We start from the raw sequence: 13,675 nt of genomic DNA, 5'->3' as shown, positions 1-13,675 counted from the left end.
ATGGCGGCCAGTCTCCATCAGGGGCCTGTTTCCAATGGGGAAAGAGGGGCTGAGGGGCCATGGCGGCCAGCCTCGAGCAGCAGCAGCGTCACCTCGTCGTCCGCCTGCCTCAGCTCAGGAACAACGCCGCCTTCCGTCCTCCACGCCGGCGCTCATCACGCGTGGCCTTGGTTGATGCTCGCCTTGCCGGACCTCCGCCCGGTACGAGCTCCATCTCCTGCTGCCTTCGTCCGGCCGAGCTCCATCTCCTCCGCGGCAACTCGAGCGGGCGCACCTCGAGGATCCCCAGCGGCGCCGGCATGGGAGGACGCGGCGAAAGGGATGACCGGCGGCGGAGGGGAATCGGTAGGCAGGTGAGCTGCAGTGCGGGGAAGCGCCAGAGCTGGCCAGAATCGGCCGGCGACGGCAACGGCAGGGGAGGGGATCGAGAGGCGGGGTGCGCGCGTGAAATTTCCGTGGGCGGTTGGGCGTTCGCGACGCAGTTTTTGCGGTTGGGATTTTGGGCAGGCGGCCGCGTGATGTAAAACCGGACCACGAATTTTTGTGTTTAGAGCAGCCTTTTTTGATCCAAGTGATAAAAATATGCTTCTTTTGGGCAGCTGCTCTATACAGGGCTGCTGTTGAAGATGCTCGAAGTATATAATTCATTTGTAAATTCGGCATCGGAAGGGATAGCCGAGCAAATGTTCTGCAAATTTCCACTGTTCAACGACAAGCGCCTCCCGCATCTGGGGCACGCCGGGAGCTCCCCCGCTGCGGATGCTGGTGACTGGTGTGTGCTTTCATCTTTGTCGCCGTCCTAACTCCAAACTAATCTCTCCTTGCGGCAAAATAATACTCCCACCTCCGGAATTATTTGTCGAAAAATGAATAAAAATGGATGTATCTAGTAGATACATCCATTCCTCGACAAGTATTTTCGAACGAAGAGAGTATTGTTGTTCGGTCTGCTTATGTTGGGTTTTCAGCACAGGTATTAAAGATTCTTCGTGAGCTATTGCAGTGTGTAGTTAAGAGAGACATGGATTGCTTTTACTAAACTTGTTCCAGAGATTCAATGCTAGCATACTGTCTCTATTATTATCTTTCTCCACATACTACAGGTGGAACATTCAGAATAATATATGAATATTTACTTATTTAAGTCGCATATATGTCTGCTAGGCTGAGTGCAAACTTTATTGGAAGCCTCAAAATGCCTCCATGTATGCATGATATTTAATTTTGTACTCCCTCTGTCCCAAAATAGTGTCTCAAGCTTAGTACAATTTTATACTAGAGCTAGTACAAAGTTAAGCCACTTATTTTGGGACGGAGGGAGTATGATATTACTGTGACATCTCCAACAAATTTGTCTCAAACAGAGGCAAATGGAACATTGTCCTTGAGAATTACTCCCTCCGTAAAGAAATATAAGAGTGTTTAGATCACTACTAAAGAAATACAGAGGGAGTAATATTTATTGCAGTGACCATAAGTGGTTTTTGACAGAGATGATAGACAACATGGCCCTTTCCAGTTTTCACTATAAAATGTGGCATATACCATGAGGTCATCATATAGATTAGTAGCTTTAGGTAGGAAATGGGCGATATACCAGAAGTTCACCGTATAGATTGGTAGACTTAGAAAATATAAGCATGTGTTTCACCAATAGATACCTAGGTGATGTAAATTTGAGTCACTGCCTCACGGCTGTGTGAATCTCATCCGTGGAAACTATGATCTATGTTTGCATGGTGACTATATATCCTCGATATAGCAATGAAATGGAGGGCCAACCTTTGTCAATTGCTCCCAGATCAATGGTTTCCGTTATCTTTTGTTACTTGTTTCAATGATTGTGGTACTTGGTTAAATGATTTGAGTGATTGTAATACTTATAAGAAATGATTGTATTGTTTAGTAATAACAGCACTGTGTTCCAAGATTATCCAAACCAAACAAAGCCCAAATGAAATCACTTAAATAAGTGCTCATATATCATATATTCCAGGCTAGTACCTCACAACTTTACTGTGTTGAGGACAGCAGGTGGCCAACCATGGTCAGCGTTCTCTATCAGGAGGCAAAAAAACAGAACGGAGTGACAGTCGAGCTGGCCTGACATGGTTCCTGAAATGGTAAGATATTCATGGTTGTCTTGTTGCTGATTTTTTACACGGCAAGCTCTTCCTACTGATTATTAATGCATTTTGATTTGTGTCTTGTAAAGTGGGTTCTGTTCTATGATTCCTGATCCCTCTGTTCTGGACTTGCCGGAAATGATACCATCACTAGGTGTCAAGGAGCAGTTTATGTTTACACTTCTCTTGGTGAACCATATTTTTTTTAATCAGCTACCAGCTTTACATCTGGCAGAAGCCAAGTTCAAGGAAACATGATGAATCTAAATTCAGGCCTTCGCCGATGTTGTCCCACGTTGGAAAAAAGTTACAAATATACTCTTTCAGCAGCACCACTGCTCTTATATCGCCAACATTCTAGTTCCGCTAAGTCATCGCCTCATTCTCCAAGTAGCCAGACAAACCTTATATTATACTGATTTATGTGGATATGATGTTAAGTTTTTGCTGTCCAGAAATATCATATTTAGGGGAGGTAGTGTCCTATAAACCTCTAAGATTTGAAGATTGAGCTCAGTAACATTTGGGTGATATGTAAAATTCAATCTCAGAATGAATATTTATTTTTAACCGATCATTTCTATTGCTCTTGCTGTTTATCTTTTTCATATTTTCCAAATGCAGTTCAGTTTGTTGTCGGAATTTTACAAGTTTGTACAATATCATCTCCCATACATATGCCATTTTCTTTTGAGAAACTATTATTAATTCGACGCATGGTTTCCGTGGAGAGGGTGTTGAAGTGTATATGTGGATTGTCTAGCCCTTTCCATCAGCTTGGAATTTTGGTTGCGTTGGCTAGTGCATGAAGCATAACAGAGATTTCACCGGATATTTACTCTATGAACAGAAGAAGTCTGCGTCAATCTAAACTCGGCCAGCTGGGTTAGTGAACAGCTGACCTGATTGTCTGTACACCCTTTAGAGTTAATCGCATCCTAGTTTATGCCCTTTGTCATGGAGAAGTAGAGGCACATATGTCAACCACAATATCTCTTACCTTTAATAGTCTCAGAATATGTTTTGCCTGTAGCATTGCATATGCACATTCCTTTCTTACTTGCTATATTTCAGTGTAGCAGGCAAATAATTTTGATTATGACAGTTAGATGGGTATATTGTCTTTAATAGCTTGAAAATTCGTTTAGTATATTACCTGCACAAGAGAAAATTTAAAACCGACCGTAAAACAACACATAATGAAAAATTGTTAATAAATGTTCAGAAAACTTTCTACTAGTACGCAGCACAATTTAATCGTGTTCTTAGACAGATAGACAAATTTGCGAATGCTAGAATGAGTTGGTTTGATTTTTTCAGTAGTTATTATTCTCCTATCTATAGAAGAGATATGCCACCACACTCGGTGAAAAGAAGAGGGTTCACCAAGACAATGCGGTCTTGTAAACCTCACACCCAAAGAATGAAATTAGCCAGGTAACAGTGAATACAAAAAGTTAGATGGGTATATTGTCTTTAATAGCTTGAAAATTCATTTAGTATATTATCTGCACAAGAGAAAATTTAAAATCGGCAGTAAAACAACACATAATGAAAAATTGTTAATAAATGTTCAGAAAACTTTCTACTAGTACGGAGCACAATTTAATCGTGTTCTTAGACAGATAGACAAATTTACAAATGCTAGAATGAGTTGGTTTGATTTTCTCAGTAGTTAATATTCTCCTATCTATAGAAGAGATATGCCACCACACTCGGTGAAAAGAAGAGGGTTCACCAAGATAATGCGGTCTTGTAAACCTCACACCAAAGAATGAAATTAGCCAGGTAACAGTGAATACAAAAAGGGTTCCATACAAAATCAAATGGTCCTGATCCAAGATGAGCTCTTGAGCAGTTGGCATATATCACATCTGCCATTCGATGGACCTGAAAAGATGCGTTGGAAGTTTGGAACAATTTTTCATTTTTATGTAAGAGCTCCTTGGTTGATTTTTATTTTGTTGCACTTAATTGAACTCTCTAGTGCAGGATCCAATCCTGCAGAATACAAATGTAAGTTTTATGTGTAAGTTTTACTTAGTGCCCTTATTCTCATAGATGTCATCTCTCCTTGCTTCAGATTTTATGTGATTGGCAATAGGCTTGTTTTGGAATATGCATTGCAAGGTGCACATGCAACGATTCTTGCAATTGTTAGAGTAGTGAGGTGATGGTTTTGCCACCTCTTGCTCTGTGATCAGATTTGTTCTCTGCGGCTATTGTTTGCTATGCATCTTGTGGCATGATTCGCCAAGATAAGAACTTTACTGACACTAACCATTTAAGCCAATACCTGTCGTTTTAATATGCTGTTCGAGGTTAAGATTCTCTTATCACTATCCTGTAGAGATACCAAAAAGTCATTATCACCGCTCCAATTATGCATTATTCCTCTTCCTTTTCAGCACTTATCTAAAGTAGTGGATGGGACCAAACAAATACACAACTATAACCCAAAAACCATGGGTGTAGCTACTGGAAAGGTTTATCCATCCTTTTCTGTATGAAGTGGAATAAAGGGAGAATTTCCTGCCCACCATGCATCTTCCTTTTTATCATCCAGTTTTTGGTTTCAGTGTGAAAGCATGGTGATGACACTGTTTCTCTTCTTCCTTTTCGATAGGATGCCTGTTTCGTCCATTTGCTGGTTACACCTCACACCCAATTTTTGCTGTTAGCCTTTCCTGACATTGTTTTAGGAATGTGAGATGTGGAGAAAAGGAGCCGATAGTTGAGCTTCTTTGGATCATCAGATGATGGATCTATCTGAGCTGTCAAGCTTTAATGATCTTACATCTTTTTCTTGCATCAGAGATGCTTGTAGATGTTTTTACAATCAATTTTTTTTAATTGCAGGAAGTATACAGCTCTAAGTGATTGGACATCAAGATATATACACATACGTATGTATTATATATTTTTAAAGTCATTCAATGTTGTAATGGGTATACCTTTTTCTCCCCATGTGATGGGTCTGTGCATGTTTTAGTTCCCCACTGTTCCTCTCTTTCTGATAAATGACTGCAACAGTGATCTAATGACTTTGTAACAACCAATTTTCATTCAGAAAAAAACATTTTTTAAAGGTTTCTCCAATCATTGTCTGATTCACACCCACTTTTCTTGTAGTGTGAAGTTCCTGTTTCTATTCTACCTGTACCAATCAATCCAATCATCCATAGCATTTGGGTGTCGTACCTCTAAGCTCATTGACGCTGACAAATTTCTATGCTTCAAGAAAATTCAGCTGTAGTAGGAATTACGATTTTTCAGGATACAGAAACTATTACCTGGACATTCATCTGTGTAACATAGTAAACAGCTTCAATCTTCAATACAGTGTAACTGCTTTAGTTTTCCAGGAACCAATCTTTAGAAGGTTTGTGCAGAGTTTAGTACTCCCAACTATCTGTTATGTAAAAATGAATGTCCTTTCTGTTTCTTATTCGCAGAGAATTTTATCTATTGATGTCATTTTATAGTCACTTAAATTCTCCCAGAACTCTTTAGTACTCCCTCCGTCCCAAAATAAGTGTCGCAGATTTAGTACTAAATTAGTAAAAAAATTGTACTAGATCAGCGACACTTATTTTGGAACGGAGGGAGTATAAGTCTTTTTAGAGATTCCACTGTGAACTATATATGTAGCAAAATGAGTGAATCTATACTCTAAAGTATGTCTATATACATCCGTATGTTGTCCGCAGTGGAACCTCTAAAAAGACTTATATTTAGGAACGGAGGAAGTAGTAAATATCTTGTAAAGGTAGAATTTTTTGATTTAGTGAATCTGTTCTCCTTACATTAAACGCTCATCATTCACTCATAAACTTTTAATTTAGCCAAATTGCTGGACCCTGCTCTCTGACAAATATCTTGTAAAGGTATTTCGTAAATTTCAGTCGCAGACGTGGTTTCTTTATTTGTAAAAGATTAACAGTGTAATTGGATATTTATAGTTGTATCCTATCTAGAAATGTTTATTTATCTTATTTCTAGGTTTGCTTATTTGGGAACAAGTTCTAGGGCACTTTACTTCTGTGCATTCCTGCGGTGCAGCGTCATCATATTCTGAAATCCTTTTCTTGTCTAGGGTGTAAACCACACAACCCACATGAAAGAGAACTCATAGATCAACTTGCAGCATTTGTAGTTGGGTTTTTATTTCAGCAGTTTCATGAAAAGAAAAGTAATTTGTCTTTTTTGTTATGCTTTATTCACAGGAGGACATTATCAATTAGAATAAAGATTTTGCATGCATAAATAAATTCTGTTTCCCACTATATATACGGCCTCCTTGCATGTCTCATTGCAGCCATCTCAGTTCTCTCTGTCTGCTTGTACTGACATATAAGGCCAACTATGGATTACTCAAATTTGCGTCGCCAAATTACCTTCATGAAGAAAAGTTTCTTTGATCAGGTTTATTGGCTCCCCTTTTGTTCATTTGAAATCTGGGTTTACAATCAATTACTGTGTTGCACATGTTAACCTCTTCTCCCAAGAGCTGCAAGTTTTGACTGGATAACTTCTAGGCCGAATTACTCTCGTCGTGATTTGTGTTCTGATAGAATGATGACCTTTGGACATCTCCCCATGACATGATCCACTGAGGCTCTGAAAACATTGATCTACTGCATTCTTTTCTTTCAAATATATGGAGTTTCTCTCTGGTGGCGGGACTCAGTGGATTCTTCACTCATTCTGTTTCAATTTTTTACTTCATTGCAACTGCATAACTCATTCACTCTCTAATCTGGTCTAATGGGACAATATGGGGGCAAATGGCAACTTGGATACTATTTTCCCACACAACAGTTATGCCACTCTTTTTTTTCTTCCACAAAAGCATTGGCAGCTGAATGCATCATGATGTTTAACTTTAGATATATGGGCAAGGATGTAATAGACCATAAGAATAGAAAATCACTCTCTTTATTTCCTTCATTCTATTCCTTTGAGAATATACAAAAGGTTGGAGTGTTCAAACTGTTCAGAGTAATCGTAGGGTAGGATCATTTTGATGATGCATTAGTATCTTCTAGGCAAATATTAGGGTGCCCTTTATACCTAAGCTAGGTTGACCCCTAAAACCACATTGATGTAGCTGACTTAGTTTGATTTTCGACAAATATTAAGGTTCTTGTTATACTTAGCTAGGTTGAAGCCTATAACAACTTGCTGGGACTGAGTTTGTTTGATATTTTACTAATAATTTTGATTTACCCATGTAATCAAGAATCTTTTTTTCTGCCATGGACCACACAAATGGTATTTTATTTTATGTTGTATTTCAGGCTTCTTTGATTTGCCTTTTAATCTACTTTGTGCTATTCCTGCAGGGTTACCTTGATGAACAGTTTCATCAGCTGGAAGAACTGCAGGACGAATCAAGCCCCAATTTTGTTGAGGAAGTTGTGGTTTTGTTTCTGAAAGATTCGCCGAGATTGTTGTCAAACATAGAACAAACAATGTAAGCAATACGTTTGCAAGTCAGGCCATGACTGTTTTTTCTTCTGGAACAGTCCATACAAATGGTTTCAAGACATATCATATCTACCAAAAATGGAATCATATTTAGTGCATTCACTTTCCAGTTCCTTTTGATGCAGTGGGAAGTACCCTCAGGATTTCTACCGGTTAGATTCTCTTGTGCACCAGCTCAAAGGCAGCGGATCCAGGTACAGGACCTGTGAATATGCTCAGAAAACACCCAGTGTGAATAATCTTATTGCGGGTCTCATCAGCACAGAATCACCCATTCAGTATATAAAGGATTTAAGAATGCTTAGTGATTTAGGGAACGAATATTATTAGCAAATGGAAATGTTATCACCGACAGCTTTACCTTTTGCGTGCCTCATGTGTTCCAATTCACTGATGTTGACTTGTGTTTGGCGTAGCATTGGAGCAGTGAGGATGAAGAACGAGTGCTCGGTGTTTAAGGCACACTGCAATGACAGGAATCTGGAAGGGTACGCATCACTCATGTTTTGTTTTCATCTTCCGTTGCCAGGCGATTTGCTCATCTCACCTGTTGTGGTATGTCCATGGTCGTGCTTCAGATGCCGCAGGTCACTGCAGAAGATGAAGAGGGAGCATGCCACTCTGAAGCAGAAGCTGGAGTCATATTTTCAGGTACATCAGACACCTTTCCCTTGAAAACCTATCATGGTTAAACACCATTTTACCTATCTTGTATTTAATGCATGCCAACAACGATACAGTTGCTGCGGCAAGTCGGGCCTCGCGAGCATGCCGTCAACTCAAGGAACTAAGAGGATAGCATATGGAATGCAGTTCCAAGGGAAATAAGGGACGAGCTACCTCTGTCCCTTGGGAGTTTTTATCATCCATAATTTTTGCTTGCTTTTTACCTGGGCTCTTTTGTTGTTCATGGGTGGTCTAGTTCTTTGCTGTGTGAAGTTTGCTATGGGGAATGCCATGATGTAATCGAACTCTGAGTAGCTGTGCCCCAAATGTAATGATACTAATATGAGTTGTGCCATACTGCCATACTGGAGTCTCTTCTCGTGTGAATACTACAAATCATTGCAGCTGGCCTGCAAACTCAGAGAAGCGCGCGTTTCAAAAAAAAAAAAAAAAAACTCAGAGAAGCTCTATTTATCTAAGAATCATAAGCCTTTTTATTTTTTAACCTGGTCTAGTTCCGTTTCATACTTTCGTGAGTGATAATATCCTTTTACTAGCATCATATTGTTCTGTTTCAGAATTCATTAGAGAGCACGAAAAGCTCACCCGATGAACCAAACTAGCTACGGCATAGCATTTGGCACTTCCCAATTTCCATCAAATAGTTGGCAGTGGATTCCCTGATATTGGCACTAAGGGGAGTACATATTCAGTGGTACCAACACTTTACATCACCATGATACTAACCATCGAATTCAAATTCAGAAGTTCTTACAAATTCTGAAATATACACATATACTCCCTCCGTCCCAAAATAAGTGTCTTAAGCTTAATACAACTTTATACTAGAGCTAGTGTAAAGTTAAGACAGTTATTTTGAGACGGAGGGAGTACTATACTATTACTATATTAAAGCTGCTAAGCTAGCAGCCCTCCCGTGCGTTGAAGTGCTGGGCGATAGCTCTCTTTCTGGTTGACACGTCTCCACATTTATATGTTTGCCCTGTATTGAGTGAGCCTCACCTTCTTGAAAAAAAATTCATGTTGCTTGAGAATTACCGTTGAAGTTATTATTTAACATAGTACACACATATATGCTTATATGCTCATACATATGTACATATACCCATTTCTATGAACGCACGCACGCCCATTCTATCCCTATGAACACCTTCCAAAGACCGAGCCCCCACATTCTCTTAAGATTGCTGAAGTTGTTACAAACATCTTCGTAGCCGATGAGAGCGTCTCATCCCACTAAATGCAAATCGCGTAAAGGTCCGAAATAAATTAAAAAATAAGCATCAATGTGAAGTCTATGACTTGAACTCTCATGGACTGCGATATCACTGTCCTCATTACCATCCAACCACAAATTAGTTCGTCACTTGCGTTTGTTACTTGCCCATCATTTTATATATCCTCCTCTTCCGTCCCTTCGCCCGGCCCTTCGGGAATCATTCCGTCGCTCTCACGAGATATTTCTCTCCCTTTGGCACATGTTACAGCAAAAGCGGCAGTGACGGCCCAACTTCCTTTACCTATGTCTCTCTTTCTTCCTCATGATCATGCTGTTGTTCCTTCGTTGGCCCAACGAGCTAAACCTGGGGTCTATTCCGTGAGGAGCGATGCGTGCGACAACGAGGAACAACAATGGGTGCCATGGCTCGCCGCCATCGACATCGAGTGTTTCATCGTATATAGTAAATAATGGAAGTTGCTAAGCTAGCTAGATCCACTGTCATGCATTTTGAAGTACTCTAAATTTAGTGCTTCCCTACGTGGCACGTGTTGGTTTTTATTTAATTCACTATTAGATTTTTTTTGTTTGCTACTGTTTTCTAACACAGTATAACGCCGATGCTGACATATGCACAAGCACCGACGTTATAGACTCATCCCTATAAACACAGTCAAGCATGCTATCTTTATGAGAACATTTGAGATACTAAGCCGGGACTACATTTGAAGACCGATGAAGTCACCGCACATGATTTGGTGGTCGACGGGGACGTCTCCTCCAACTTAATGAATATCACCAAAGAGGCTTAAATAAATCTAGGACAATGGGAGCAACGAGGCCACCAGAGTACACAGTAGATGCTCACATACACTCACCTCTATCAATGCACCCGCACACCCAACCCATATAACGCTATCAGGAGAGATTGAAATAAATTCAGGAAAATGTGAGCACCATCGTCAACACACTTGCACTCACCCATGTAAATGCGCACACACACCCAACCCCTATAACATTGTGAGTAGCATAAACAGTACCGGTTTTCCCTTATTCTACCTTCTATATAAAGTTAGGTTAATTATGATGCAATACCTAGCAGCTTTTTCTGTAGGACATCATAGGATAAGAAATTAAAGAAAATTACGTGCCTTAGAGCATGCATGTTAATAACAATTAAACTATGAGAGTTAGGCTTGATTTGATTGATAATGCATCTCTAATTCGGTCAATCATGCATGCTATTTTTCACAACTAAGAGTTACGGGTTGAAACATACATTACTCAAAATATCATGTATAAAGAAGTCATCATTGCACTGTAATGCCAAAGGTTCTATCTTTTTACTAGAGTATCCTTCGTTCGATTTTTGCTTTTTTTGAACTGACGTTTATATGCATTATAGAAAACAATGACATTGCTGGGTTTTTAACTCGGCTACCTATACCGAGCCTAAAAGAGTAGACTTTGTCTAAAGGTTGATCCTTTCTATTTTCTAATTCACCTTTTTTGTTGTTTTTTTCATCTTCGGTATCTTGCTTCGTTCATCAATATAAAGTTTCATCTATTATAGGGTGGGGTATTATCTTTCAAATCTGATCTTTAAACTTTATATCAGAGCAGTTTTCCATCAGTTCGAAGAATGCTTCATTCTGTACAATTTTCATACTTGGCCGGAACATTTAAAATATATAACTAAGTATATGTAACCATAGGCGAACAATTTTTTTGTATCTTTCGATATTTCTTAAAATTAAATTGACTTGCACATTAGCAACTGCCAGTTTTTTATCCATGCTTTCTTTTCTTCTATAAGAATAATAATGCAGTCACATACACTAGCTTCACGACGGCGTGGCGTGCCGCGACGCCTCCGCCTACTAGTAGTATATTAAAGCGGCTAAGCAAAAGCCCCTCTCATGCGTTTGCCCTTTTGAGGCTAGTTCGGCAGTGCATGGCGTAGCCCTGCCGAATCAGCTCCTCCAACATCACCGTCACACCGTCGTGGTGTCGGAGAATTCATCTACTTCTTCGCCCATCTTGCTGGATCAAGAAGGCGGAGATCGTCATCAAGCTGTACGTGTGCTGAATACGGAGGTGTCGTCCGTTCGGCGCTAGATCGTGATTGGATCGCGGGACTGCTTGCAATTTGGATCGCGAAGACATTCGACTACATCAACCGCGCTTCTTAACGCTTCCCGCTTGGCTATCTACAAGGGTATGTGGATCCGTTCTCTCCTCTCGTGGATGGTCACCATCATGGATAGATCTTATGTGCGCGTAGGAAATTTTTTGTTTCCCATGCAATGTTCTCAAACAGTGGTATCAGAGCTAGGTCTATGCGTAGATGACATCTCGAGTAAAATACAAAAGAGTTTGTGAGAACTGATATTCAAATTGCTGCCCTCCTTATGGTTTTCTTGATTCGACGATATTGTTAGATGAAGCTTCCCGGACCAACCTTACTCGTATGCTTACGAGAGACCGGTTCCATCGACAGACATGCAACTTGTTGCATAGAGATGGCTGACGGGTGTCTATTTCTCATACTCTAGTTGAATCGGATTTGACAGAGGCGGTCCTTGGAGAAGGTTAAATAGCAACTTGTATATCACCATTGTGGTTTTGCGTAGGTAAGTATCGTTCTTGCTAGATACCCATAGCAGCCACGTAAAACATGCAACAACAAATTAGAGGACGTCTAACTTGTTTTTGCAGGGTATGATGTGATATGACATGGCCAAGTACATGATATTATATATTTGATGTATGAGATGATCATGTTGTAATAGTTAAAATATCGACTTGCATGTCGATGCTACGGCAACCGGGAGGAGCCATAGGTTGTCTTTAATTTATTTTAGCGCTCGGTGATGCTTTGCTTTATCGCGAGTCCAGTAGCTTTAGTAGTAATAGCATAATTGGCGTGACGACCTCGATGGCAGCACAATGATGGAGATCATGGTGTGGCGCCAGTGATAATGGAGGTCATGCCGGTGCTTTGGAGATGGAGATCAAAAGCACAAGATCATGACCATATCATGTCACTTATGATTTGCATGTGATGTTAATCCTTTTATGCACCTTATTTTGCTTAGGACGACGGTAGCATTAAGGTGATCCCTCACTAAAATTTCAAGATAAAATTATGTTCTCCCCGAGTTTGCACCGTTGCGAAAGTTTGTCGTTTCGAGACACCACGTGATGATCGGGTGTGATAGACTCTACGTTCACATACAACGGGTGTAAGACAGTTTTGCACACGCGGAACACTCGGGTTAAAATTGACGAGCCTAGCATGTACAGACATGGCCTTGGAACACGAGAGACCAAAAGGTCAAACATGAGTCATATAGTAGATATGATCAACAAAGAGATGTTCACCATTGAAGCCAACTCATCTCACGTGATGATCAGACTTGGGTTGGTGAATTTGTATCATGTGTCACTCGAATGACTAGAGGGATGTCAATTTGAGTGGGACTTTTTAGTAATATGATTAGCTAAACTCTTTATCTTGAACTATAGTATAAGTAATCTTTGCAAATCTATGTTGTAGATCAATGGCTCGCGCAGTAGCACCCTTGAATTTTAATGCGTTCCTAGAGAAAGCCAAGTTGAAAGATGATGGAAGTAACTTTGTAGACTGGGCTCGAAATCTGAGAATTGTTCTCACGGTTTCCCAAAAGCCTTGTGTCCTTGATGCACCGCTAGGTAACATGCCACCCCAACTGGCGACCCAAGATGTTATGAACATCTGGCAATTGCGTGTGGATGACTACTCGATAGTTCAATGTGCAATTTTGTGTGGCTTAGAATCGGGACTTCAAAGACGTTTTGAACGCCATGGAGCATATGAGATGTTCCAGGAGTTAAAGTTTATCTTTGAAATGAATGCCCGGATCAAGAGGTATGAAACCTCCGATAAGTTATATGCTTGCAAAATGGAGGAGAACGAGTCTATCAGTGAGCATGTGCTCAGAATGTCTAGGTACTCTAACCGTCTAGCTGAGTTGGGAATTGTTCTCCCGCCAGAGCCAATCACTAACAGAGTTCTTCAATCGCTGCCACCTAACTATAAATGCTTTGTGTTGAAGTACAACATGCAAGGGATGAATAAATCAGTCGCCGAGCTGTTTGCGATGCTGAAAGT

General features: G+C 40.3%; 1 protein-coding gene across 1 annotated transcript; it reads left to right on the top strand.

Annotated features, from left to right (window-relative positions):
- The first annotated feature begins 782 nt into the window (after nt 1-782).
- On the top strand, nt 783-8,703 carry LOC123427222 (pseudo histidine-containing phosphotransfer protein 2). The gene is made up of 7 exons (XM_045111220.1): nt 783-5,032; nt 6,445-6,551; nt 7,472-7,602; nt 7,742-7,810; nt 8,033-8,104; nt 8,195-8,267; nt 8,357-8,703. Exons 2-7 carry the CDS (start codon nt 6,492-6,494, stop codon nt 8,405-8,407), a joined length of 456 nt encoding a protein of 151 aa, XP_044967155.1. The 5' UTR covers nt 783-5,032; nt 6,445-6,491; the 3' UTR covers nt 8,408-8,703.
- Nucleotides 8,704-13,675: the final 4,972 nt, after the last annotated feature.

Source organism: Hordeum vulgare, chromosome 1H (genome assembly GCF_904849725.1).
Source record: "Hordeum vulgare subsp. vulgare chromosome 1H, MorexV3_pseudomolecules_assembly, whole genome shotgun sequence".
NCBI classification, from domain to species: domain Eukaryota; kingdom Viridiplantae; phylum Streptophyta; class Magnoliopsida; order Poales; family Poaceae; genus Hordeum; species Hordeum vulgare.
The sequence above is the reverse complement of the archived record's forward strand: the minus strand, read 5'-3'. Positions and strand labels throughout refer to the sequence as shown.

Excerpts from the sequence above, each read along its gene's own strand:
- LOC123427222 (XM_045111220.1), top strand. The coding sequence starts at position 6,492 with ATGGATTACTCAAATTTGCGTCGCCAAATTACCTTCATGAAGAAAAGT. Across the intron at positions 7,811-8,032 it reads CTCAAAGGCAGCGGATCCAG|CATTGGAGCAGTGAGGATGA; the intron begins GTACAGGACCTG and ends TGTTTGGCGTAG. Across the intron at positions 8,268-8,356 it reads AGCTGGAGTCATATTTTCAG|TTGCTGCGGCAAGTCGGGCC; the intron begins GTACATCAGACA and ends ACAACGATACAG.